At 31.4% G+C, this 27,441-nt stretch overlaps 2 protein-coding genes across 2 annotated transcripts in view; one reads left to right on the forward strand and one right to left on the reverse strand.

Annotated features, from left to right (window-relative positions):
* Positions 1 to 27,441, forward strand: part of LOC149702786 (uncharacterized) — a 119,187-nt gene that overhangs the window by 7,021 nt on the left and 84,725 nt on the right. The window lies entirely within an intron of this gene.
* Positions 10,836 to 26,661, reverse strand: LOC149702787 (uncharacterized). Its single transcript, XM_089866728.1, has 3 exons — positions 26,475 to 26,661; positions 24,358 to 24,426; positions 10,836 to 12,439 (listed from the first exon to the last, which is right to left on the reverse strand). The coding sequence occupies exons 1-3, from the start codon at positions 26,502 to 26,504 to the stop codon at positions 12,011 to 12,013; spliced, it is 528 nt and encodes a 175-aa protein (XP_089722854.1). The 5' UTR covers positions 26,505 to 26,661; the 3' UTR covers positions 10,836 to 12,010.

The raw sequence follows: 27,441 nt of genomic DNA on the forward strand, positions 1-27,441 counted from the left end.
CCTTTTAAACTTAAAAAATAAAGTATAATAACTCAAAGGTATCAATCATCTGCACTTATTCTTCAATGAGGTAACCAACTAGAGCCTTAAATTTCCAGATAGATTTAAGATATGTTCCATAAGTATGACACTACCTATGCTTCGTAATGCTAGATAATTACTGAGAGCTAGTTCGAGAACGGCAATCGAGAATTGAAGTCCTACGCTCGGTTAATTTTGCAGTCCATCTACTCCGATTTAGTCTGTACTGAGCCTTTGACAGCGCGTTACCAGGCGTTGCTTTACGAGAATCTATGACCTACGTCACTTCCAAACTTATGGAACATATCTTATGAACTTAAGGTATTGGAGTCTACGGCCTCTTAAATATTCTAATAGTAGAAGAAATCGATGGGCTCCTGTTTAAATTAATGCATACCCTTTAATTAATAGCTAGCTAGATCTTAGGGGAGAAAAATTCAGTCTCAACTTCAAGTTTATCAACTTTCTCACGTTAAAGAATAAGAAAATTGTTAAAATTTTCCCTCGATAATCGTGCTGCAGTCAGAGGGATCTTCTTTTCCCCTAAATATTTTCTTCGAGACAATACTTCGTTACCCGACGCGCGGCCACCACCATTGTACACCCTAACACGAGAATGATGTTTAAACGAAGAAAATATATATCCAACTGTAAGACAGTAGAAATGAAGAAGAAAGTGTATTATTGAGGCCACGTCAAATTTGGGTCAAAAGACGTAGAAAAAAAGAAAAAAGAAAAATCCTTTCGTTTATTACGTATACATATTTTGTGGTTAGAAATGTGTTTACGCCTCTTTTTTTGACTGGGGTGCTTATAAGCTATTATTTTTTTAGCTTAATGTCGTCATTCTCCTTAAATGTTTGAAAATATCTTCTAATTTTGCAACGCATTCACGTACTTGATGCCTGGAAATAAATACTTAACTAAATGCATGCATGCTTACTAAGCAAGCTTCCTCTTGAAGAATTTTATTTTAAATTTATATTTATATATTAATATAATTATAGTTATGCCATATATTTTAAAAGGGATGTTTAATTGTAAAGTGGACAGGTTGGGTTATAGAGGAAGGGTTTGTACAGGGTGATACTTCTACAAAAATTGTGTTAGGTCGAAGTAGAGCGGGTTCTTTCCTGGGCGATTTGGAGTTGAAAATGTAACTTCTATGACAGGAGATTATATAAGTTACGATTACAGTGTTTTAGGGATAACTCCTTAATTAAATATCAAGTCTTATCTAAGAGAGCGACCGCTCTCCTAGAATTAGCATCGTCTTTCAATTTCTTACTTGAATTTAAGGGGTCATCCATAAAACAGTTCAATCTTAAATTGTAAACAGTGACCCTTCGGGCAGGATGTTTCAAAATGGCTATTAGAATCCACTTTTCTTCATTATTACCACCATTTTTATAACACTCTGTATATTATTTCAATACCAGTTCAAAAATATGCTGCTCTTTTTGAAGGGTTTATTATAGAATTATGTATTGTCATCATATTATTTAAACATGACGCGCTTTTAGAGTTCTCATTAAAAATTGAGAGGAATTTAAATAACTACTAATGAGTACCATTGTGGTCTTTAAATAGATCTATTTATTTATAAGGGATATCTAATATAGACGCGGCTCAGTGTTATTTAAATTTTTAAACTGGAATTGGACTTGTGAGCGCCAACCTACCCAATTATTTCCAGAATTTTAATATAAAATATTTCATCCTGTCTGTGAGAATTTATTTATTGTAGTCAGTGAAATCTAATGAAGTAATTTGAAGTCTGAAATCATTCAGATACGTTCTTCAAAATATAAAAACCTGATTTGAAACGGCAACTTGTGGTATTTAAGCGCGTGACACTGCACTTTTTTAAATGAAATTCTAATAAAAAATTATAGCAAATTCCAAGAAATAAAACCACTACTTCTTTTCAAAACAATTAACTTAAAACTGGAACAATAATCGTTTGGTAAATAAATATCAACAACGAACATCTGTTTAGCAATTAACACTTAATAATAATGAACCGGTTTAAAACCATTTAAAGGGAATCTTCATTCAGGGTTATCTTGTGGATTATCCCAAAAGCAACACCTAAGAAAATGAAAACCTCCTGCACAATGAGATCAAATTTATGACCCTATGAAGAGCGTGAGTTATTAAACCCAACTATGAGAAAATTTGCGTATTTTAAATGCTAAAGGCATTCAAGGATGACATACTGTTATAAACGTGAAGAAATTCAACACTATGCGTTTCAATTTAACTAAAACCTTAAAGTCATACCTAAATACCAAGAATAAATGTACTATATAGTAAATTCCTTCTTGTAAATACTCATAAAATTCATTAATATTTTCATAAAATTAAAGTTTCACTTTGATTAGAAATGTTTTAGTTTAGCCACCTTGACCAATAAGAGCGTCTAGGAGAATAACCCGATTGGTTTACAAAAATAGTCATATTTTTAAAGCAAATGTCGGCTTCTGTGGTACCCTTAACATTCTGGCCGATCTTATACACATAAAACTTTACCTTGCGTAAGGCAGGGGCCAATCGGAATTCGGCTAAATCTAGCCTTTGCTAAGCTTAGCGGGCCAGTCAACTCCGCCCCTCGATTATGGGAGCATCTAGTGGCATTTGTTTAAACTAAAACACAGCAGAGATTTGCTTTAATATTTCCAAAGTAGATATTTGAACATTAATTGATTTCTAAAATCATGCTAATTAATAATAAAACATTGTTGGAACGTTTCAGTATCCCGTTAAGACACAATTTGAACATCGTCGCCGCTCGGTCAGACCCGAATTATCTTTCATATACAAGTCCTAAAATGGTTAATTTCAACGCAAATTACTTAATCATTAACAATAATTTGGCAAGAAGTGTATAGTGTAAGAAAATAAGCACCTCTTCCTGTAATTGTACCTTTGAAAATGGGGTCACCAAATAGGTTTTCACCGAAAACAACAAAAGAATATATATTTTTTAAAAAAACCTAAAATTTAAGAGAAAGATACGAAAACTTAAAAACCCAAAAATCTTAGATGGTTTTTAATAAAAAAAAATACCGTTTAAAACGCCTACTATTCTACCCAAAATTTAAAAGTAACGCCTAACGTAACTTGTCCCTATTTTATTACCGTATCTTTACATTTAAATCCTTAATAGTTACTGTCAAGATATATTCGTTTGTGTTGATGACATAGAAACCCTTGAAATTATATTTGATATTTAATTCGAAGACTTTACAGGAGGAAATCTACAACACCCAATTTGAGCAAATTATGGAGAAAATGAGTTTATCCGCAGTTGGTGGAGGATTTTTAAATTATTTTTTCTATAAACGTTTGTAATTTTTACTATAGTTTATATCGCTGAAGGTTGAAACAATTTTTTATCAATCTACGATGATAATAAGAGGATTTTTAAAGACAAATTTGAAACATCAATTTCGTAGATTACAGTTTATTTTTAAGAAATAGGCTTAGCATTTAAAATGTTTTTTGATTATACATTGATTATTCTTGTAAAATAGAAACATTAATAGCTTTTCTTGACTAGACTTAATCATTCACACTGAAGTAACCTCTTAATTTGAAATATAATATCATCTATAATTCAGTTTATTTTTAAGAAATAGGCTTAGTCAATTTAAAATGCTTATAATTCCATATCATTTGTAGAAAAAAGACACATTGATAGCTTTTCTTGACTAGGCCTAATCATTCACATTGAAATTGCCAGATAACGAAATAGCCTTCAATTTGAAATGTAATATCCCATAGGGTATAAAGCCTATTTTTAAAAAATAGGCTTAGCTTATTTAAAATGATTATAATTCTATATTGATTATTTATATAAAATACAAACATTAATAGCTTTTCTTTACTAGGCATGATCATTCGCGTTGAAAAAATTGCAAGATAATGAAATCACTTCTTAATTTAAAACTGCAAGTCCCTGTCGCAAAGCAAAATTAACATAAAATTTAGTTCAGTTTTTCAAGATTCTTTTAAAGCTATCTTTACGTGTGTAGGAAAAGTATAAACCTGTTCTGAAGAATTTTCTTTCCTCCTCTTATGAGCTTCGTAATTAACAGATTGGTTGCGCTGGTAATTAGGCAATAAATAACTTTAAGTGGTTTTTCTTTGGTTCCGTTTCTTACATTTTAAAGCCTAATATGACAAAAGAAAGAAATCGGGGATCTTCTAAACAACTATTCAAAAATACTGAAGTAGATTTTTATCATTGATCATGTGCGTAATGTAAATGATTTAGGCATAGTTTTGTTAGAGAGATATAAGCTTTCATTTGAAAATTTTGAATGATAAATTGTTAATGGTTTTTAGTTCAACATACATATACTGCAGGGGCCCTTTTATTAACTAACATCAAATTAAACTTCATAAATTTTATTAGAACCTATGTAAGACTAAACTGTTAGTACATTCTAACACATTTCGTGCGTTCAAATGTATGAAAATCTATTTCATATTGACCATTTTAGAGTTAAGTACCAGTTGCATTCGCGAATTTTCTGAACTCAAACATTTTAGAATCAACTCTATCAACTAATTTGAATTAAGATTTAGCTATAAATTTCTGAATGTTTTATGGTCAAGAATTGTAATAGACGATAATGAACTATAATAATAATTAACATCATCTTCATATTTGAAGAAATACCCCGGAAGTTGAAGAAATACATTTGATAAACAATGAATTTTTTCGCGACGAAATAATTCGACGTTTCTGGATTTTTTTTTTTTTTTAATATTCGTGAGCTAAAATTTAAGGCGAAACATTTTTGAAAAAATAATAAAAAAAATATATCTCTCGTTAAATCGCTGAATGAAATCTCGATATATCTTTTAACTATAACGATAAAGTCCAGTTTGCGTTCTATCTCGAATGTAGGATGTAATTGAGTCTTTTCCATCTGCATGCCAATTTCAATACGCGGCTTTCTTTTAAGCCATAACTCTTTGATTACGCGTTATTATATGAATGAAAAGTATCTTTTGTTCATTTTCCACGCTTTGATACTTGATACATGTGATCCTTCATTCAGGACGCAAAAACACAGACATTTCCGGAATAAGAAAAAATCGTGCATAATAATTTCTTTACGTTTAAGTGTTTTTATTTTATTTTTTTTTTTTTTTGTGAGACAAATGGTAGAGATGAAATGAGTTATTGGTCATTGACATTACATGCTTATAAGCTTGGAGAATTACTCTTGGATTTGAAATAGCGAAATATTAAGTTATGTAATGATTAAAATTAAAATTGAAGTTGAGTATTGAAGAGCTTTACTATTGAGCACAATTTTTTTGGAATGGAATTTTAAGTGTATTTCCATACGATACAAAGTTAATAGATATGAACTAAAGTATACTTCGTTTAAGGTTGGTCGCGCCGTGTAATATCAGAAACCCCCCCCCCTCTTTACCTCTCAGAGTAGTGTCGACCCCCCTCTGCGTTTGATTACCTTCACGACCGTAGCACAGGGAACAAGCCTGAATAGGCTCATATATTAGCAGATCCTAGCTCTAGTACTAAAGATTAACGTTTCGATCGCGACCATAGACTACTATCTTCTATAAACCTTTGACCTCACAAAAGCTTTTCTTTGATTGGTTGGTTGGTTTCGTGTTTAATTTCGTAGAGGAGGGTCGTTTGCTTTTAATTTACATGGCGTCTACAGCCAAGGGCTGGGAACTGAACGAATTACACTTTTTGGTTTTATCTATGAACTTTTACCTACAGTTGTGTGTGTATAACACTCGATTAATTATGTTAATGTATGTGTTTCAGAGTGAAATATGGTTTTGGCTAGATAATTATCAAAACCTTTATAGAGGCGACCTCTGACGAGGCATAGCCAATAGATTTAAAACCTAAGAGAGATATAATTAAAAACTAGCCCGGAACTTACAAATCTTTTAACGAAACCAGAAGTGGGATGAGACCAGAAGTACTGAGCTAACCAAATTCTTCACTCGGCGAAAGTGAATATTCTTGATAACACAAGAACGGTTGGCCCTCTAGTAGCGGTTTCTGAATTTTCCCTCCAAAACGTGAGACGCTCGCGGTGGTAGACGGCCGAACTAGATTCAAGGAGCCGCGTCCGTGTTCGGCCGCTTTAGGTTGAGGGGAAGGGGGTAGGAAATGTTTTTGGAACTCGACCAATTTTTTTCTCAGTAGTGTAGGCACGTGGGAAGCGGCATAAAATCCTCAAATTTGTTCACTAGTGCCAGGATCTACTATCAATGCTAGAGCCCTTCACTTCTAGTCTCATCTCACTTCTGACGAAACTAATGGCTTGAATACGGCAATGGAAATTGTCATACTATAATGATACTTTTATTGTGAACTACACTTAATTTTGATTACTTTTGTGTATTTTTGCGATCATATTTTAAGAATAAATAATTCAAGATATAGCAGATAGCGAAACACCCATATAGGGCCTAAGATCGAAAAAATAATTGTTGTAATGCAATTATCTTAAGTTTTTTTTAACCGGGCTTTTTCTAATATATACTAAAATCAATTGAAAAATCTTGTATAATTACTCTGTTCTATATCGGTAATTTGTTAAATTACCGGTAATTTATCATCCATCACATAGCGAGTTAAGTTAGTTAATCAACGAGATATTTATTATTTAAATTTGTCCCTTTCTCATTGCTTCAAAATATTATGTTATATTATGTTCTATTCCCTATTGGCATAGGGCCTACTGATTTAGTTATTACCTGATTCACACGTTTACGTACATAAAGGTTTTAACTTTAAACGAAACTGGAGACATGAAGCGACTAGTTCAAATGTGTTATATATTGAAAGTGGTGACTACATGTGGGCCTTCAGCCAACTTCTCAGTTTTCCTGGAATCTCAATAAAACAAGTTATTAACTAGGTCATTTAAACCGAAGTTAATTTTTTGAGCTGTCTTTAGCGACATCTACTGCAAAGACTTATTGTCGTAATTGAGTTGACAATATATTTAAAATCCATTTATTTAAAAACAGTTGCGTTAAAATACAGAGCCTTGATCTTCATGAAATTAAACAAAATTACTGTAATTACAATTAGTATTTAAAACTCTTTCACTGTTTTTGCGATAGAGTTCGGTAGAAACGTAACTTAGGTAGAAGTTAATTATATAGTTATTGACCTATTTTAACTTAAAACGTAAATGTTTCCTTCATAGCCAAGCCAGTTTCGCGCTCAAGTGAGCAATCGTTGCACGAAACACGAAATTAACCCTAGCGACAAAATGTTGAACTTTTAGTAGTTTCTCTATACAATCTCATGAGATTCATTAAGTTGATGTTTAGTTCTTGGTGTCTCAGGTCTTCAGTCCTCGCCATAATTTTAAATGTAACATTAAAACAGATAGTATCTTCAATTTTCATTTAAATTATCAAAAGCAGAATAAGGAAACTTAATATTTTCCCTATAAATCGTATAATGTTGAATATATCAAGATGATTTAGATTTTGTCATGTCCTATTAGGATGTCGCAATGATAATTTTGACTATCAAAATAATTGTCATGCCAAAACAATTGCATATTTGCTCAATTTAATTTCAAAAAATTCAATTTACAAAATGGACAATCAAATTATAAAAATAATTTCAACATTAACTTTTCCTTGTATTATTCAGATGACCCAAATTGGTTTCAATTACAATTGGGATGGAAGGGAAGATTTAGCTTAATTACTCTGGCCCTGACAGTGATACTTGAAATCTTAAGTGAATTTTAAACAATTATTATCAGTTCAGAAGTATCAAAAAAAAATGAAAATGGGATGAAAAGAACGATTCAGTCAAATTTTCTCACCCTTGATAATTGAAACCCCAAATATTTAGTATCGTTCGAAAGTGGTGATGTAGGAAAGTGACAAATTCCAAGATTTTTCTTTATCTCTAATAAAACCAAAATTCTGACGTACTTTTAGTGCAACTAGTAGAATTTTACTTACATTTCACTTTCAAAATAGCACTTACCCAAGCTTCGTCAAGAAGTGATATCTAGTTTACTAGGGAGAAGGTATAAATTCGCCACATTTCTAGCTTTATCTCCAGTCCAAACGTAGGTCCGGAGTTAATCCCCGCCTCGAAATTACAACCAGCATCTCATTGGTTCTTGAAAACTCACGTCAGCGCGACGCGAATGACGAAAATTACGTATTTTCCGACTGAGGAGAGGCGAAATAGCCCAGCCTCCTTTTACGTCCCCCCCTTATGTTTTGAAAGAGGGACTGGAACTAATACTTAGGCATCTGTAACCTTCTTCCTTGTAAACTAGGTATCGCTTCTTGCTTCGTATGCTCTTAATCTCCACTTCAATTAAAGTCTTTACGGTGTTTTGATTTTAGCGAATTAGGAAAAGTTAATTATAAAGGCACACAAATTAATTAATAACAAGATCTTTATTGTAAAAATCCAATTATATAAAAATACATTCTCCAGGGTTGTACAAACACATGCCCGTATAGAAAAAACTGGGCTGTAACCCTTAAACACACTTAATCCTAAATAAACATATCTACTAATTAATCAATTCTGTACATCAAACTGTTTAATTTTGAAATCTTGATATTTCTTGATAAAAGAGATTAAATTGGCAACTTCATTTTATTTAATACGAAACTAAATAGATCACAGATCATTCATAAAAAAATTACAAAAATTATTCTATACTAATTTTTTCCGGTCAGGACCTCCTTGTATTTAATATTGTATTAAACTTAGTGTATTATTATTATGATTTTATTTTTTAATATTATTTTGATATATAAGTGGGTCGGCAATGTGTTGATTTCGGTTAAACATTCATCTTTTGAAATGAACATTAGTTTAAAAATTCATTGTATTAATTAAAAGTGAATTAAAGCGAAGTTATATGCAAAATAACTTCGAATGTTAATTGTTTTGCGGTCTGACTGGTGAGAGAGATGCAGCACAATGACGTCATTCGAGAATTTGCCTTATTATAACTTCACATTAATTCAATTCAATTAATTTGTGAAAATATTCTTTTCATAATAATTTTTTATAATAATGGGGTACACTTCATTCTTGGTTTGGGTGCAACCTTTTGATATAAATATAAAAGATTTTGATTTAATATTAAATATAAGTGTCACACGCACGGAACCGTCGTCAGAGATTCACATTTTGTGTTCAACGTACGTTCTTGGAACTTAGGGGTGGGTGGGGTTCTGTGCTTTTATGATAATATATTTCATCAAAAATTATTTTAATATTGTTTTAGCTCCACTTTCTTCATTATCTTTTCTACTTATTTAAAAAAAATGCATTCAAGTACGTCAAATCTTCACGCAAGTTTGCGTTTTTATAATGCGTTACTTAACCGGTATATTTGAAGTGAAATATTTAGGTTGAAAACCTTTTCTGTCAAAGAAAATTAAGGCTAAAGAATGCACACGATACGATTTGGTTAAGTTAAAGTTGATAAAAGAAAAGACTATCTACTTCTATTTTATTTGAAAGATCGTGTAAAATAATTAATATTTCTAATTGGAACTATGTATCTATCTACAATATTAACGAAGATATGAGCAATATGGGTTAAAAGATAAAATTGAATCAGGTGGTACTAGTCTTTTAATTAAATTTGATACCCTATAACGTCGTCTGCTATAAAACTAAGCCTAACGCGCAGGCCCCAGTAAGTTAATCGCTCATAACTTCTGTAATTTTGTAGATAGAAACATAGTTCCAATTTAAAATGTGTTCTTTTTTGTACGATATTTTTAATAATATAGAAAATAATATAGAGGAATGAACTTTTCCTTAAATTTTACGTTCGTTTTTGATAAATTATTAATTTTACAATGTGTGTTTATCTAGTTTGAAACTGTCAGTGTTAATTAATTAGTTTTGAAATTCTTCTAAATGTAATTACATGTTAGAGGGTAAAGTCACCTCAGTTCAGTTCAAAATGCACCCATCACTGCCAACACCATTTGAGGATAAAAAATATTTTATGGCAAAAAACAGCCTGTAAGTGTCAGATGTAATTTAGTTGACTTTACCGTAAGATAAATTTAACCGCATTCCAGCATATAGAATAAGGTTATAACAGACAATAAATCTTTTCTTTTTCAAATACAATTTAAAACCCTAATTAATTTTGTGGACTCATTCGCACTACAAGTAAATTTATTTTGCAGTAAATTTAAACTTTAAAAAAAGCGAAGTTGAGTTTCTTAGTGATAAAATTCTTATTGAGCGAGGAAAGATAAATTTGGTTTTTGGAATCGCAAACTATTTCATTTTAGTATATATTTTGTGTGAGAAAAAGATATCAAATTATATAATTTTAAACATAATAGTGGCATATTTTCAAACAGCATAAAGATTTGACAAACTCGATTTAATATCTTTTCAAATAAACAGAATTCGTTTCATGAATCATGACATAGCGGTACATTAAATTTATATTATGAAAAAGTAAAAAAACGTGAATTTACGTCTCGTCCTCCTTTTTCAAAATACAAATTTTCATAATAGATATCATTTGGAAACTTCTCTACCATTTGAACCATAGTAATGCATTTCTTATGACATTTAAAATACATTATCGTGGTTTTAGGCAGTAAAGAAAGTTAATTTGAACAACATCACCCCTTTCATAGTAATAAATTCCGAATAAAAACCGGTAGCGACTTAATGCAAATTTAACAAAAAAAAATTACAATCCGACGAAACGCGTCACGTTAAAACCGTTAAATTTGATGATCAAACAAATTCTCTGCCTTAAATTCAAAGCTGTTGTTTTAGTGTTTATTTATTGTACGCGATAAAAATCATCTTATTGTTCTCTCATAATCACGAGATCTGTTAAACCAGAGGTGAAATAACGAAAAAAATTATCAACGATTTCATATTTTGACGGTAGCAGCGTTTAATTTAACAATTACCTCACGATCCTTTAAGCGAAATCTGTGAACAACCTACTCTTAAACGACTTAAACTTAGAAAATATTCATAAAAACATTTCAAATCAAAGGTTTTAGGTTTTAAAGGGTTCCAAAAGTTGCTTGCGTACCTTGTCCGACGGATAATTTGGTTCTTAGTAAACGAAAAATTCGCCAGAGATGCGGGCAAACGACTTTTGGAACCTTTTAACTTACAATTATGAAGTTTTCAAACACGCTGAGGGAAACTAATTTTAAAAATGATTTAAATTTGAGACTGTAAGGTGCTAAATTATCAGAATATCAAATGCTGCAATCAGTTTTAGACCAGCTTCAATTTCATCGAAGTCGAATTGGTATTTAAAAGTTGTATTTCGTAACTAATGACAGGTAACTAATTAACGGCAGTGATGGGTGCACTCGGCTTCATTTGAGTGGCAAGGTGTAAAATTCAATGCATTTATTTAGATATAAGCAGTAGATTTAATTATAATGAAAATATTCAATAATTAAATTGCGACTTTGAATATTACGTCTTGCCATTAACAAATTAGAGGTGCAATGATGGGTGCAGTCGTCTCATTTGTGAGTAGCAAGGAGTAAAATTCAACGTCCTTATTTAGATAATGAACAGTAATTTTAATTAAACTTAAAATATTAATCAAATTACGACTTTGAATTTTACGTCTTGCCATTAACAAATTAGATGCAACAAATGATAGATGCACTCGTCTCATTTATGAGTTGCAAGGAGTAAAATTCAATGTCGTTAGCTATTATAATATTGTAAATTAAAATTAAATTATTAATTAAATCACGTCTTTAAGTCTTGCCATTTTCACAAATTAGAGCAGCACTTCTCTTATTACTATTAAAGGGGAAGCTTTTGATTTTTAATATTTTCATTCATCCATAAATGTTTAAAAATAGCTTGAAATCAGAATTCACTATCACCATCTCGATTAAGAGTTTTGAAAACTTCGGTTTCATAATATACACTTCTGGCTAAGAGAGCTGAGCTTCCGTTTTAGTAAACGGGTGTACCAGGCCTGAAATCCATGAGGTAAATGAGTCCTCCAGCGTACAAGGACTTGGTGTTTGGGTCGATATGTTGGAAGTTAGCGGAAGAATAAATTGGATAATTTTGCGAGTTGTATTTGGCCCCTGATCTGAAATCGTTATCGAACGCCGATGATCCGGAAATATCATTGGAGATGACTGGTTCCAATCGCTTTTTAATTCGGAAGAAGTCTTTCGTTTTGGCGTAGCTTCCATCGCTGTTTTTGATGGGTTTAGCGTGGTATCTCTTGGTGGGTTCTTTTTGAACCGGGGCTGGTTCCCTGTAGACTGATTCCCGTCTAATTGAAGATCCAGCTGAGTAGTCTAAACCGGTGTCAGGGTAGAAGAAACGGCTGGGGGTTCGTCTTTGCCATGGTTTTTCGTCTCTGTATCGGACCTGTTTGAAAATTAAGATTAAAATACGTTATTTACGTGTTTTACGAAGCTTCATTAATCGAGTTACCAATAACCTGCACGTTATAGTTAAATTATAAGTAATTAAATTGTGAATTCAGTATCATTGGCTCAGTACATTGGTAGATTTGTTCTGTCAAATCGGGGATAGATTTAATTTTAGAAGTAGGAATGGAGAACGGTTAGTATTTACTTCAGTCCGACTCATAGCCCAGTAAAGAGCCCCTCCCTCCAACACGTAACGAAAAGTTTAAATTATCTTATTGGCTCAGTTTTAAACTACGTTTTGATGACGTTGCTGACGGGGACTGCGAAAAATACGTAATTCCTTTTTACCTCTGTCGCTATGACCCGCCTCTTCTTTCATACCCCCGTCCCGTGGAAGGGGTCCGGGACTTTACGAGCCTCCACATTACTCTGTTCTCCATTCCTACTTATAAAATTAAATCTATCCCTGATCAAATTAATTTACCCTGTATTTTATTGGTAAATTGTCAGTGAATTTTCTGAATTCATGAAGTATCATTAGCTCTCAGTACTTTTGATGTACTATACTAAAAGTGCTATAGTAAAATAAATCAGTAATTTAACATTTTCCCGAAATTTGAAGCGATAATTCTTCATAAATTACTGTAATTTTACTTTTTACAGTCAGATCAAAATCAAATGAGGAAATCGTGCTTTTATCATTGATCATGTAGGTAGAAAATTTTTACAGAGTAGTTGTGAAGGAAAATTATAGAAATTTCTATTAATTTTTTTGAAGTTCTGACAAAGTTTATCAGAATTAAAATACAGAATTTTGATTGTTTTTGCGCTGGAAAATATCTTGACTGGGCTTTGGTATACGATACAAATATCTCCCCTAAATTTTTAATTATTTATTGTGATTTTAGATACGGGTTAGTGTTTTAATTAGGCAAGTCCGTAATTATCTCTTATAAAAATATTTCATAATCATCAAATATACGTTTATAGCATTTATTAAATAAAAAGCAAGGAACTTCCATCCACTTGCCAATTTCCTTGCGTATTTCGAAACAATATTACTCTTTTGAGTTAATCGTGTCTTGAATGTCTTCCCGCGGAAAAGGAAAATTAATCCGAAGGACAAATCACGATTGTTTTTATTTCAAGACACGCTGGTAATTTTTGCCTGAGCCCTTTTATTTTAGTACAAAGCATTTCGTTCCATTTTAATTGATAATAATCCTTCCCCTTGGGGTAACCTACAAGTAAAAGGCCGTCCGAGAAACGATTAGCCATTTTGTCATCTTTTATTTTTCCCAAAAAAAAAGCTTCTCTCCTAAAAAATCCATTATTATTCAAAATTATTCTTTTGGTATTGAAGGATAGATCCATTAGACGTTACCTCCTCAACAATGATAACAATACTTTCTTCAATTTGGTTACAAATCTTTTGTTGATTTCGGTTGTTGTTTAGGGCCGCAATACATTATTTTTTAATCTCTTAATGTTGTAGGGAGCTATGTTCTATTTCGTCAAAGGCGTTGAAATACTTGAATACTAAGCAGTTTTCTTTTTCTCGCAATTATATAGCATGAATATAACATTATGAATAAATGTGAATTTTCAAAATCAAATTAAAGTAATATATTTATCGACTAATTTTCTAACTTGAAGGAATAATCCGGGCTAGCATTTTTCTATTTTAATCGAAGGCGCGTTTAAAATGATGAATGTATCAATTGGAATCATGTTTCTACCTATAATATTAAAGGAGATACAAGTAATTAAGTTTCCGTAATGGACACTACGCTTTAAGCTACTCCACGAAGCACTGGGGAGTACCCTTATTGGAAGAATCAGTCAGGTGGTATTAGTGGCAAAATAGAGGTAGTCCCCAGTGCTTCGCTGGAGAAGCCTTACGCGTTAGTGCCCATTACGCGCCATTACATAAACTTAATTGCCTGTATCTTCTTTAATATTGTAGATAGAAACATGGTTCCAACTGATATATTCATTTTATACGCTCTTTCAATTAAAACCAGCAAGAAATTCAAGCCCAGAGTTTCCATTTAAACTATTTGTAGTATACAAATGAGTAAATGAGAGATGAACCATTGATTGATATTGATATCATCTATCAAAATTATATTGATCTACCATTTTATTTTGATCTAGAAACTATTTTCGAGTTAGAAGTTGTTTTGTAATTGGGAAATAGATTTTTCAATATAAAATATGCAAATGACTAAATGAAAGATCGATCATTGGTTGATATTAAAATGATATTGATAAAGAAAATGTTTATTTTTACAACAAAGATCTAACAAATTTAAGTAGCTTTACTTGCAAAACACAGGTTTTTAAGGAGAGTAAAAACATCTTCAAAATTGCAGTTAAATATTACTGGTAGAAATGAGTAAACTCCTAAACATTCTCAATCGGTTCTAGACAAAAAGCCTCTCATTATTTCGTTCGCTTAATTCGGATATGCTCTGGAAACGTTTTTCACCATTAGGGGCCTCACCTTTGTGTGATGTTTTTCTAAAATACTCGGCAGTTTTTAAAGTCTGCGTTAAATCCAGTTTGAAAGAAGATTAGCCTTTCCTAATTTTTACCTTGGTAACTTGATAATATCTAGATGAGAGTTCAAATTACAAAAAATTTGCGTATTGTTCAAGTTATTTTTTTTTCTAAGCGATAATACCCCAACTGGTTATGACAGTTCGTTAGCGTTTATGATATATAGGTTTCAAGTTCTTTGAAGGTTTTTAGTTTTTCTCACACTTTTTACGAACTTTTTGTTCAAAGTAAGATATTAAGTGAAGGAAAAGCTGAGATATGTGTTGTTTAAAGCATTATAAATTACAATACCGTAACTTACACTCTGTTCACATTGTTATCGCGAATGAATATTACATAGGTACAGTGTAATGTTCTCACACTAAACAAGTTTCAAAAATTCTAGTTTCGACTTAATTTAAATATAACTAGCAGTGCGGATAGATTGTTTATTCTAGACGTTAATTTGAATTTAAATCTTGTAAACTTAACAAACCACTAATTTTTGGCGGGGGTGCGTGGTGCATGGTTGTGGGAAGGATATGAATAAATTATACTTAACTCTTTAATAATTGTACGGTTTTTATTTACGCATGAGAAGTTAAAATATTTTCGATATTTATTTTCGCTTGTATCTGTAAGTTTGTTTGTTATCTTTTGTAGTTTTGTATCAGTGTAAGTTATAGGGAACGATTTATATAAGATTGAATTATGGGAAATGATTTGAAATTTAGTGGTTTTTTTTTCATTTAAATATTCACGATTCGGTGAACTTTCCCTCATTGTTTCAGCGAAAGCGTTTAAACTTTAATATTGTTAATTTTCCTTTAGATACGCTTCCTTTAATGGTTATTTATGGTGGTGGTTTTTCTAAAATTAACCTAACGCTAAGCCTAACTAATAAATATTAATTGTTTACCTTTTTTAGCTGCCTTGAAATTCTAAACTTATATAAGTTAAATCCGAAACTAAACTGTTAATCATGCCTTGGCAATAATTATTTTTATTTGCTGTTTATTTATGGTGGCTTTTATAAAACTAACTTAGCGCTAAGCCTAATTAATAACTACGAATTGTCTACCTTTTTTACTTGCCTTGAAAATTTAAACTTATATAAGTTAAATCCGAAATTAAAGTGTTATTCATACTTTGGCAATAATTAATTTTATTTGCTGGTTATTTATGGTGGTTTTTATAAAATTAACCTAGCGCTAAGCCTAATTAATAACTACGAATTGTCTACCTTTTTACTTGCCTTGAAAATTGAAACTTATAAAAGTTAATTAAATCCGAATTTAAACTGTAATTCACACCATGGCAATATTAATTGTTATTTGCTAGTTATTTATGGTGGTTTTCTAAAATTAATATAACGCTAAGCTTAACTAATAACTATAAAATATTTACCTTGTTTACCAGCCTTGAAAATTTTTAAGCTTATATAAGTTAATTAAATCCGAAATTAAACTGTTATTCACACCATGGCAATTTTAATTGTTATTTGCTAGCTATTTACGGTGGATTTTCTAAAATGAACTTAAGGCTAACTCTAACTAATAGCTATAAATTAATTACCTTGTTTAAAAGCCTTGAAATTATAAACTTATATAAGTTAATTAAATCCAAATTAAAACTTTTTCTCGCCTTGTCAATATTTATTGTTATTTGCTAAGAACTTGTAGTTTTTTAACTTGAATATATAGTTTATTTAAACTGAATACTTCAGTGTTCCTTTACTTTTTAAAAATTTAAAATCTACATTAAAGTAATATTCTTGCCAACTAGGCTAACTAGAAAATAAATGCCACCTTTCAAAAAATATACAATAAAAGTTAATTTTAAAAAATTGGCAAATAATTTAAATTTATAGTATTATGTATACGTAATTCGAAAAGTATATGTATTCTCCAATTCTATAGAACCAATTACGAAAGCTCAGGAGAGAGAGAAAGAAAAACTAGATCTTCCGGGACTATAATTTTGAATATCTTTTTCTTTTATATATATATATTTATTCATAAGAGTTGGCAAATAAGCATTTTAAATTTTAAAAGAATTTTATAAACCTGTTTTCAGGAAGGATATCTTCTTGAAAATTATCATACCTTCCCTCGCATATTTATTTAAAGGGAGTATAAAGGTTAAGTAATATCATCTTGAGTGAAAGTGGTGAAATGGAGTAGAATGTTGGTGGGTCATGTGCAACAATGAAAGTCTCCCAGAGGACGTTGCACTCACCGCTATTTTTTGGATGCTGGGAGGACTCCGTTGCCATGGATGGGTGGTACAGAGAGGCTCGTTATAGGTATATCGATTTCTACTCCGTATCACCTCTTTCCTCTAAGATATCAGGCATACTGGATAAGAGATAAGACTAATTGTATCGTTTCTGGAAATCGCAGTATTGCTGACGTAAGAAATAGGTATGCTAAATCGCACACCTATGAACTAGAAAGTGTTCAATTTGAAATAAGCCAGACTAATTTGATTTCAAATTATCAAAGACTAATTACACATAATAGAAATATTGTATTGTAGCCCTTTATGGTTTAGGTTTAAGGCTTGTAGCTTCTAAAATTGTACACTTGTGTTTCGTAGGTTTGCAATTTATTCTACTATCATTTCGGCAGTATCACGAGAAAAAGTACTTGTCTAATTTTTCCAATTAAATCCGTTAATTTTATTAAAATTTCGAATTTTTCCATTTACCACCACCATCATCCCTTTTAATATAAATATAAAAATATAATTACAAAATAAATTAGTTTTCCTTAATATAATTAAGATATAAATTAGTTTTCCTCGTAAACCATAATGAAACAATAGTGGTCTATTCCATCCATTTAACTGAGACGTATTTCTTTCTTTTTTTTCTTAATCCATGCGGTTACGAAAAATTGCTTGGCCTACATATCCTAAAAAAGAAGACATTTATTTTGCTTAACCCCGTCTGTACCTTATTAAAAAAAATTCGTGCGTTTCTGTTCTTAAAATAGATTCGAATGTAGGCGTCAATTGCTTCTCAACACGACCGAATCTCATCTTCATTAAGTTTAAGTCCCTTTAAATTGAACCAAGATGTAAAACACTTCGAATTCCCACTTCTTTCACCACATCCTTACCTTCTATTTCACTACATTCATCTTATTAAACACTGAAAAGGAAATTGGATTTTGCTCTTCCTCATAATGAAAGGTCGTACGATGTATTGTTTGGGTTCATTGGGTAGTGTAATTTCACCCTGAATAAGGTATTGGCACTTTGTACTTATGGATGCGTGAATTTTGTAATTTACATTTGGGGCTCTCGTTATAAGGGGATTCCAATTATTAGGTGTTGGGTTGTTTAAAATCGATTTCGGTTAAAGGATTTGATGACGTGGTTGGGTTGGTGATTTTTAACGAAGATTAAAAGGGATACTTCGTGCTAGAATTTTTTAATCGAAGAGCCTGTAAAATAATGAATATACAAATTGAAACCATGTTTCCACCATCTATAATATTAAAAAAGATACAAGAAAATAAGTTTTCGTAATGGACACTACTCTTTAGGCTTCTCCGTGAAGCACTGGGAAGGACCCCTATTGGACGTCTAGTACCACCTGACGAATTCCACCAATAGAGGTACTTCCCAGTGCTTCGCTGGAAAGCCTAAAGCGCAGTGTCTATTAGGCGCCATTACCGAAACGTAATTGCTTGTATCAACTTTAATATTGTAGATAAAAACATGGTCCGAATTAATATATTCATTATTTTAAACGCTCCTTTGATTAAAAAAGGAAAAATTTTAGGCTGTAGTACCCCTTTAATGAAGAGTCAGGAAATTGAATGGGTTAGGTGTATGTTAATTAATTTCCTTTAATATTTTGATCAATATTCAATATTAATTAGGATCTCGAGTGATTGATTAGCAGTAATATAATAAATTCCAATTCAATATTGATATTTGTTTAACCAAAATGATTATTGATCTCGAAATATTCTCTATGGAAAATTTGATTAGAATGTGAACAAACAAAAAAATTATAAAGTTACAACGCGTTAATATTGAATTTCAAAATAAAAACTTTCCAAAATTCACTTTAAAGACTTGATATATAAATTGTCATACTATGAAAGGACAGATAATGTAATAAAGCCCAATGACGTTACAATAATTTTTGATGACAATTTAATCAGTGTTATTTCCAAAAGTTAAACGCTATTAACCTGTCAGTACAGACCTCGTAGGTCGTAAAATAGTACGAAGATATACTACAACAATTTTTTTAAAATTAATCTTAACACATCATGTCATTGCCTACGGGTTCATTTAGGGCACAAGTTTAAAACCAACAAGTTGGGAAAACCAAAATATTACCTCTCCGTGTCAAGAAGATTATATAAACTTAAGTATCCAATAAAAACGTTATTATGTTTCTGAGTTGGGGTTTCCCATTTTTGTTGTTGTTTTGAAAAATATATCGCAATGCACGGGCCTTGATAGATATAGGAGGCAATGAATGAAATATATCACAATGGACGGGCCTTGATAGATATAGGAGGCAATGAATGAAATATATCACAATGCACGGGCCTTGATAGATATAGGAGGCAATGAAGGAAATATATCGCATGCACGGGCCTTGGTAGATATAGGAGGCAATGATAATCTCACTCTTTGCACGAGAGGTTTGTCTTTAATATTTAAATAAATATAATTATTTTTAATTATTTTAATCTTCAATAATTAACATTAATAATAGTTAAATCGTTTAAAATAAAGTTATACCTATTATCTTCTCAAACTTTGCTAATATTGACGTTTAAAGTGAAGGGTACCCCTCTTGCCCGCTTTTTTCAAATTTGGGGTATATATACGATTCGTTTCCATTATAATAGTAAGGAAAAAGCGCAATTGCGAAAACCTTTGGTGGCGATCCCACCTTAGGGAGGCTAGACGTTTCTCGTAACCCTAGCTGATCGCCGCGTATATCCTAAAACCAAACGATGATAATAGAGTAGAAGCTAATGATACAGATTGGTGTCTATGTGGAATAGACGGAAGACCAGTGGATGGTGGTGTTAGAAGCCAGTGTAAGTGCAGACTGGTGTCAATGTTGGGATTGACAAAGAACAGAAGATGGTGGTGATTAGAAGCCAGTGTAAGTGCAGACTGGTGTCAATGTTGGGATTGACAAAGAACAGAAGATGGTGGTAATTAGAAGGGAGTAAGAACAGACTGGTGTCCGTGTGGGATGGACAAAGACCAGAAGATGGTGGTGTGAGAACTCGAGTAGAGGAGCCATTTCCGTGACTGTGAAAGCAGTTTGGAAATGGCGAACACGTTTGCACCGATACGCAAACTGCGAACGCGGTCACGTGGGTGTAACAACAGACAGACAGACACACAGACACACACACAGACACACAGACAGACACACAGACAGACACACACACAGACACGGCCGTTACAGAACCTCTCCTGGACTACGTCACACGGAGAGGTAAAAAGGGCCAAAGATATAGTTGAATTATTAATTTCTATGTATTTTTTTAAAACTGTCAAAATTAAAACCGAATTTATAAAAAATGTGGGTCTAGTATAGCCACCAAGATTGAGACACCGTCGGATTTCTTAACTTGCGGTTAAATCTACCCTTAAAAATATATAAATTAAATACAAGTGAAAGTTTTTAAACGGAATTATATAGATAAAAAACTTAAAGATTTTAAAAGTGAGGAGGAGTTTTTGTATTTAAAAAATTAGGACATCTTAAGTAATATGGTATTAAAAAGTAAACCTAATGTGTTCGTCCGTTTTACTCCCAAAATTCCTTTCTATAACCAGGGAACAAATCTTCGATAAGAAATGGAAATGGTCATACTTTTAGGTGTTATGCTACTAATGGGCATATCTAGCTCCGGGGTTCATCAGCTTGTGGGGTGCGCTCAGTTTAAATTTTTTTTTTTTCATCATGCATGTTAAGAAATAATTTTTATCTAACCAAACCCATTTATTCAGAACGTTCCCGACGTTATCTATTGTAGTTCCTAGTTTCATTATTTTTAATCAAATGATCTATCAGACGATCAATCTTAACTTAAATTGTGTCTGGAAATTTTGTTAAAATTTGGCCCATTAAATGCCTTTTAGCTACTCATTTGATTGGAGGTACACTTTTTTGTGGTTTAACTATGAATTCCATAACAATGCTTTGGGGTTGGAGATTTCGGCCATGTGTATATCAAAACAGTTGCACTTGTTTGGGTTAAGATATACTGAAACTTGGGGTTTTTTGTGGTACTTTGGTTGGGTCATGGTATACTGAAACTTGAGTTTTCTATGGAACTTTGGTTGGGTTAAGCTATACTGAAACTCTGGTTTTCAGTGGAACTTGGGTTAGATTAAGTTGTACTAAAACTCGGTATTTAATGTGTTTTTCATCGTATAGTATCAAGTTGAACTTAGTCTATATTATATGAAATGGAGGATTTTAATAAGTTCATCAAAGAACTTCTATTCAAAGATAGAAAATTAGTGTGCATTCAAAAAGAAATGTATGAAAATAATCAGGATTGGTTTGGAATACATTTGTCAACGTTTGAAATATTCTGAAAATAGATCTATGTTCCGTATTTAATAAGTTTCTAATAGGTAAAATAAAAACGTTAAATTAGGTGTTCCATATAGAAATCGAAACGTTTCCTCTTTATGGTCTTCCGTTAGATCCCAATCATACCTTTATATGACAAAGCCAGTAGAAACAGTCCCTTATCAGCTAATACAATAGGATCTACGATATAAATTTCATATTTTAATCAAAGCTTCTTTTGAATTTTGCAATTTTTAGCGCTTGAATAGTTGGTCATGTCACGTTTCTTCGTGAATAAATTAAAATATTAGTTAAACCTTTGTTTCGAATTTTGAAATACTACATTAACAATTGATACGAATAGTGTCAAGTGATTAATTAATACGGTCGGCCGGACATTAAGGAGGAACATCCTTTTACAGTACAGTCAACTCAAGTTTCTACTGAGACCAGACGACAGAAATGAAAATTTAACCGAAATGGTTTCACTATACTTGTGATGGTGATTTCTTTGCTTTGCTCTAAGACAAAGTTTTGAAATTCAACTGAACGTTTATCATCACACTTTAGGGAGTTTAAGTTTGTTTTTATTTAACCTAATTCACGCCCTGTCAAATTTTATATTATCTTCTAAAACGGTATATTTGGGGAAAAGAAATTTAAATATCTAGGATTTCATAAATAAGGAACTATACTGTAAAAGATGACAAAAAGTTTGCATATATTATGATAAGTATCGTATTGCAATTGAGAGGCAATTATTCTCGTTGTCGAAAAGAAATATATACCGTCTACATATTTAAATATTACCATAAGTTTATAAGATATGTTTCTTAAGTATGACAATTCCTATACTTCGTAATGCTATGGAGACTTACAGCTCGAGCTAGTTCGAGAACGACAAGAGAGAACTGAAGTCCTGCACTCCGTTAATTTTGCAGAACTTCCATCTTCCTATTTAGTCTGTACCAAGGTTTTGACAGCGCCTAACCAGGCGTCACTTTACGAGAACCTATGTTTCACCTACGTCACTTCATGACAAGCTCCAGTTTGTAACCAGTGACAAACTTATGGAACATATCTTATAAACTTGTGATATTACTAATAAGATTGTCAAACAAATGCCATAATTTCCATAAAAACATCATTACACGGAAGAAATGTTAATGGCACTTTGTTCCAGAGTATTTAATGTAAATCGCACGCAGATTAGCATCATGTTTTGAGAAGGATTTGAACAATGTAAAATTCACCTTTTAAAAGTGCGTATTGATGGAGCCGCCCTAACAATTTCAATGTATTTTGAAAGAATAATTACTTATTCTTTAGCTAACCTATAAGACTAACCACTGCATGAAATGTTTACGGTCGAAGATTGGGTGTGGTTTCAGTTTTTTTATAACTATATTACCATTGATTTCTGTTTAGAGTTGAAAAACATTTAATTTGTTATTTTGAAAGGGTGCCACAAAAATACTTTCCCTGAATAATTAATAGCTATTTATGATAAATAAATTTAAATAAGATATGAAGTGATTTTGGTCACAAATTATTTTGAATTTATTATGTTTTTAATTGTTAGCTACCGGTTTAATTTAGTAAAATTAGTTCACTTGATTGCATATTTTTGATTGAGCCAATTTTAGTTTACTGAGGAGTTATTAAGAATATAAGACCTACATTTTTAAAAGATTGCACATGCAAATTAAAAGGAATTAAACAAATAAATCCAGAATACGGATTAATTTAGTTTTGAGGTTAATTACAATGATGATTTTCCTCTTTCGTAATTAAGGGGTTAATTAAAAGAATTAAGGGATGTTTCCCGTTCATAATTAACTTTAAATTAATTAGTTTAATTACTATTTTTTAATTTATTATCTGAAACTTTGGGGATCAATAAAATGAATAGTCTTAAAGGCATAATAACACTAAATTCAAAAACTGTAAAAGCAAGCATCGCCTGACCTTTGCCCTTTAGAAAATTATTATCTACAGTATATTCTACAAACTTAGTAGTATTATTAGTAGATATTAAATTAAGATTGAAGAAAAAGCTAATCAACACTTCTACTGAAATTAGGTTCTGTGCAATTATTGCCAATTAAATTTTAAATATTCAACTGACTATAAAACCTCTTTACCTAACTTCAAATGAAAAATCATTTTGACAAATTTCTCGTCCACACTAATAGAATTTTAGTCAATAAATGATTTGAAATTTCCTCAATCAATTCATAATAGGAAATTCATTTTGTGAAAATATTATTTTTAGGATGTTCTCATTTCACCCCATTCCCTACCCGCTACGTCTTTCAATCAAATTCGATGACCCTAATTAATTTGAATCATTATACCCCCATATCGAAACGTTTCAATAGAATAGAAATAAAATTTTGAAAAATATTCTACACGTATTTAATTTATTAATAAAATAAAATCAGCTCACGAACAAAAAATTATTTTTCTCCAACTTGAAATAATCTCGCTGATTAAAAACACCTTTAAATTCTGGCGAAGGTTTTTTTCTTTAAATCAAACGCCCTTTACACAATATCAATTAAATTTGTTATCTGTAATACTTATTTTTTTATTCTTGTCTAAGGCACCGTTAAGTCTGAAATTCATTAATTCAATTTTTCTCTCATTTAATTTTTAAACTTGAGCTATATATTTGCTTTGAAATTATAAAATTTTAAAGTCTTTAGTTAAAAACACGTTAGTAATAAATGAAGTTATTAGTTGTTGTCCCTTGGCTAAATACTAATGGATAGTTTATTAAAAAATTAAATACTTACACTATGGTAGACAGCGGCAGATAGAACTACGGATGGCAAGATAATGAAACATAGATATGCCAAGGCCACCTGAAAGGAAATTAAATTAATGAGATATAATTTTAATGAATATTATTGAAAGAAATCGAGATACAGGTGTAATAAATATAAGTAATAATATTGCTTTCTTCTTGACAAAAAAATTGGCATTATAATATATACGTTTTATATCTAAATATTGTAATTTAATTTGTCTTATGCCCTTTGAAAAAATGATTTAGTTAATATTACAAATTTTAAAAACTATTAATTCAGCAAATAACGAAGATGTCTTATGCCAGATCAACATCTGAAGTTATTTAAAGTGATTAACCTGAACTTAAAGGTAAATTAGATTGGAAAATTGAAACCTAAGAAGTGCTATAGAAAATATGTAAATCAGTTATAGGAAGCTATATATTATTTTCATATGATAATATTTATTTTGTAATCAAAGTTACTGTCAACCTTAGAATGTGTTTACCATGACGAAACGATACATATAGAACACATATACAATTATAATAAATAGGAAACGAAATTTTAAATTAGCAATTTGATTAGTAATCCAATTGTTAAATGAAATATTTGTTGCGGAAAAAAGAAACACCAAACAAGAAACATTTTCAGTCTTATGTTTAATTTCAACTAGAAATTAATTTATGAGGAATTAGTTTAAATTTGTAATCTGAATTAACATATCTTTACTGGTACAATTCCAAGCAATACTAAGTTTAAAATAGTTGTCCCTGAAAATGATCTTGAATTTATAATTCCCCAACTAACAAAAAAAAATAAAAACTGAAACAAATGCAAATAAACAACAATAAAAAACAATACCTTATTTTCATGTATATACTTAAAAACTTTAGTATAGGTATATCAACTAAATATTCTCCTTAAAATACAACCCGACTGACTATCTTGACAATATCTTGAATGAAATTGAAAAGCACCAAAAATTCTTCCCCCTAACTCTAAGATAAATGATCATAAAAACAACCTCAAACCAGAAACAAAACGAAAACGAAAAAGAGCACGTGATCTTTCACCCAAAAATATATTACCGGTATATCAAACTCGGAAAAAAAGATCAAATAAAAATCGTCTTCAAACATCCATAGCGAAAAAGTACCGATAAAAATCGTTAAGAATCTAAATTTAAAACTTCCCTGAGAAAATAACAAAAGTTTATAAATCAGCCTTTCATTTATGTGGGGGGAAAAACGGGACGTTAATGTCGAAGCGAAAGCTACTCATGATGTACCTACAAATGCTCACAGCGTTGTAAACAATAAACAATGAAACTACCGGTAACCGTAAATAATTTCCCCAAAGAATGTGTAGCTAAAGGGGTACAATCCCATACGTTTTATTTAATGTTTAATATTGTACCTTGGGTTACGGATATGCAAATCATTAATTTATTTTTGGTACCGGTGATTTTTAATGTGGGATAATATTTTTATAAGCTCAAATAACGTCGTTACGTTTTAAATTATGTATACTGAAATTGCCTTTGACTGTGCTAAATCTGCACCCAGAATGAATAGAAAATCTTAATCAGTACTTCAAAATATGAAGTCAAAATGCTCCCGAAATACAAAATATGAAGCCAAAATGGTCACTAAAAACTAACTTTGAACTCCAAAGGTTCACGAAATACGTAATCTGAAGCAAAAACAGTCCCCCAAATTACTAAAAATAGCAAAATATATACCCAAAAAATGCATGAAGTGCAAAATACGTAAAATTAGTCAGAATAGTAATTAATAAATGCAAAATTTTAATTGGATAGAAATGCAAACAAGAGCCGTAAAAACCTAAAAATAACGAAATGCAAAATCTGAGCTCAGGAAAAATCACTCTAAAATTTCGTTGCCAAAAATGGCAAGAATCAGACTGCTTACCTCAAAAACAATCGTGGATTACTTTCACTAAAAGTCTAAACAAATCATTATCCCTAATTAAAAAATTTACAGGGAAGATTTAACCTCTCAAATTAGTTAAGAATTTTTAAATAATTAAATCACAGTTAATATACCCATCTCCAATAAATAATAATTTAATTTAATTAAACAAATGACAGTTTAACTTACTTTGGTCCCGAGACTTAAAGCACTCTTCATCTTTGCCGGTGTTTAATTAAATAATCCACGGAAAGGAAAAATGCACCGAGGAGTTTTGTGAACTGCTGCTAATTTGAAGTTTCTTAAAATCAAAATACTTATCCGTATGAACTCTGTTTTGCAAATGTTTGAGTCCTCCTCACTAAGAGTTTATAGACGAATATTTTCTGGCTCTCTGCTCCTTTGGCCTCCCCGCCCGCCCTCTCGCCGCCCCCCCTCCCAACCTTCGGTTCCCATCCCACCCCCCTTAAGTTTAACTTAACTTCATCTTTTAGCTCCTATAGTTATCTCCTCCCTTCTTAAAGGTATGCTATCAAATTAAACTAATGATTTTACAAGAAAAATTAGTCATAACGTTTTTTCAAAATTATTTTAAAGACACAGTTTTCTAGTGGTATTAAGAATATTATATCTGTATCCTTTTCAAATTTTATGGGAGTTCTTGGCATAGCTCGTAATCGGTAAATGGTGAATTTGAAAGAAGTGATTAGCCCCTGGAATAAGCTGTACAATAAACGGAATGGATCTTTTCGACGTATAAAAGGGGTAGGCAATCCTCAATATTGGTACATACAAGGGGGTTGACACATTGCCCTCTCTGCGCATGTTTCAAAAAGACTACAGTGCATGCGCCAAATAGTTGAAAGGCAAAGTTTTACCCCTGTGTCTTTCCCTCTTAGTTATATCGAAATGGTCTATTTCATGTGTACCAATTAATACTAGTTTTCACAAATATACCCTCTTCAAAAGTGTGGCCGTAGTAGCGTCTCCTTGGTAAAGGGTTATTTAGGAATGTAGTAATTATGTTATGAATGCATGAAGACCGTTTTCTGAAACCATACAATTTCTTGGTCATCTAGGTAATATATGAGACAATTTAGTATTAGTAAAATCATTTACAATTTCATTTTTAACCCTAACAAAACGTTAATTAGCA

This window comes from Phalangium opilio, unplaced genomic scaffold, assembly GCF_054372755.1.
Source record: "Phalangium opilio isolate 3A_F unplaced genomic scaffold, DU_Popi_V2 ptg000017l_1, whole genome shotgun sequence".
NCBI classification, from domain to species: Eukaryota; Metazoa; Arthropoda; class Arachnida; order Opiliones; family Phalangiidae; genus Phalangium; species Phalangium opilio.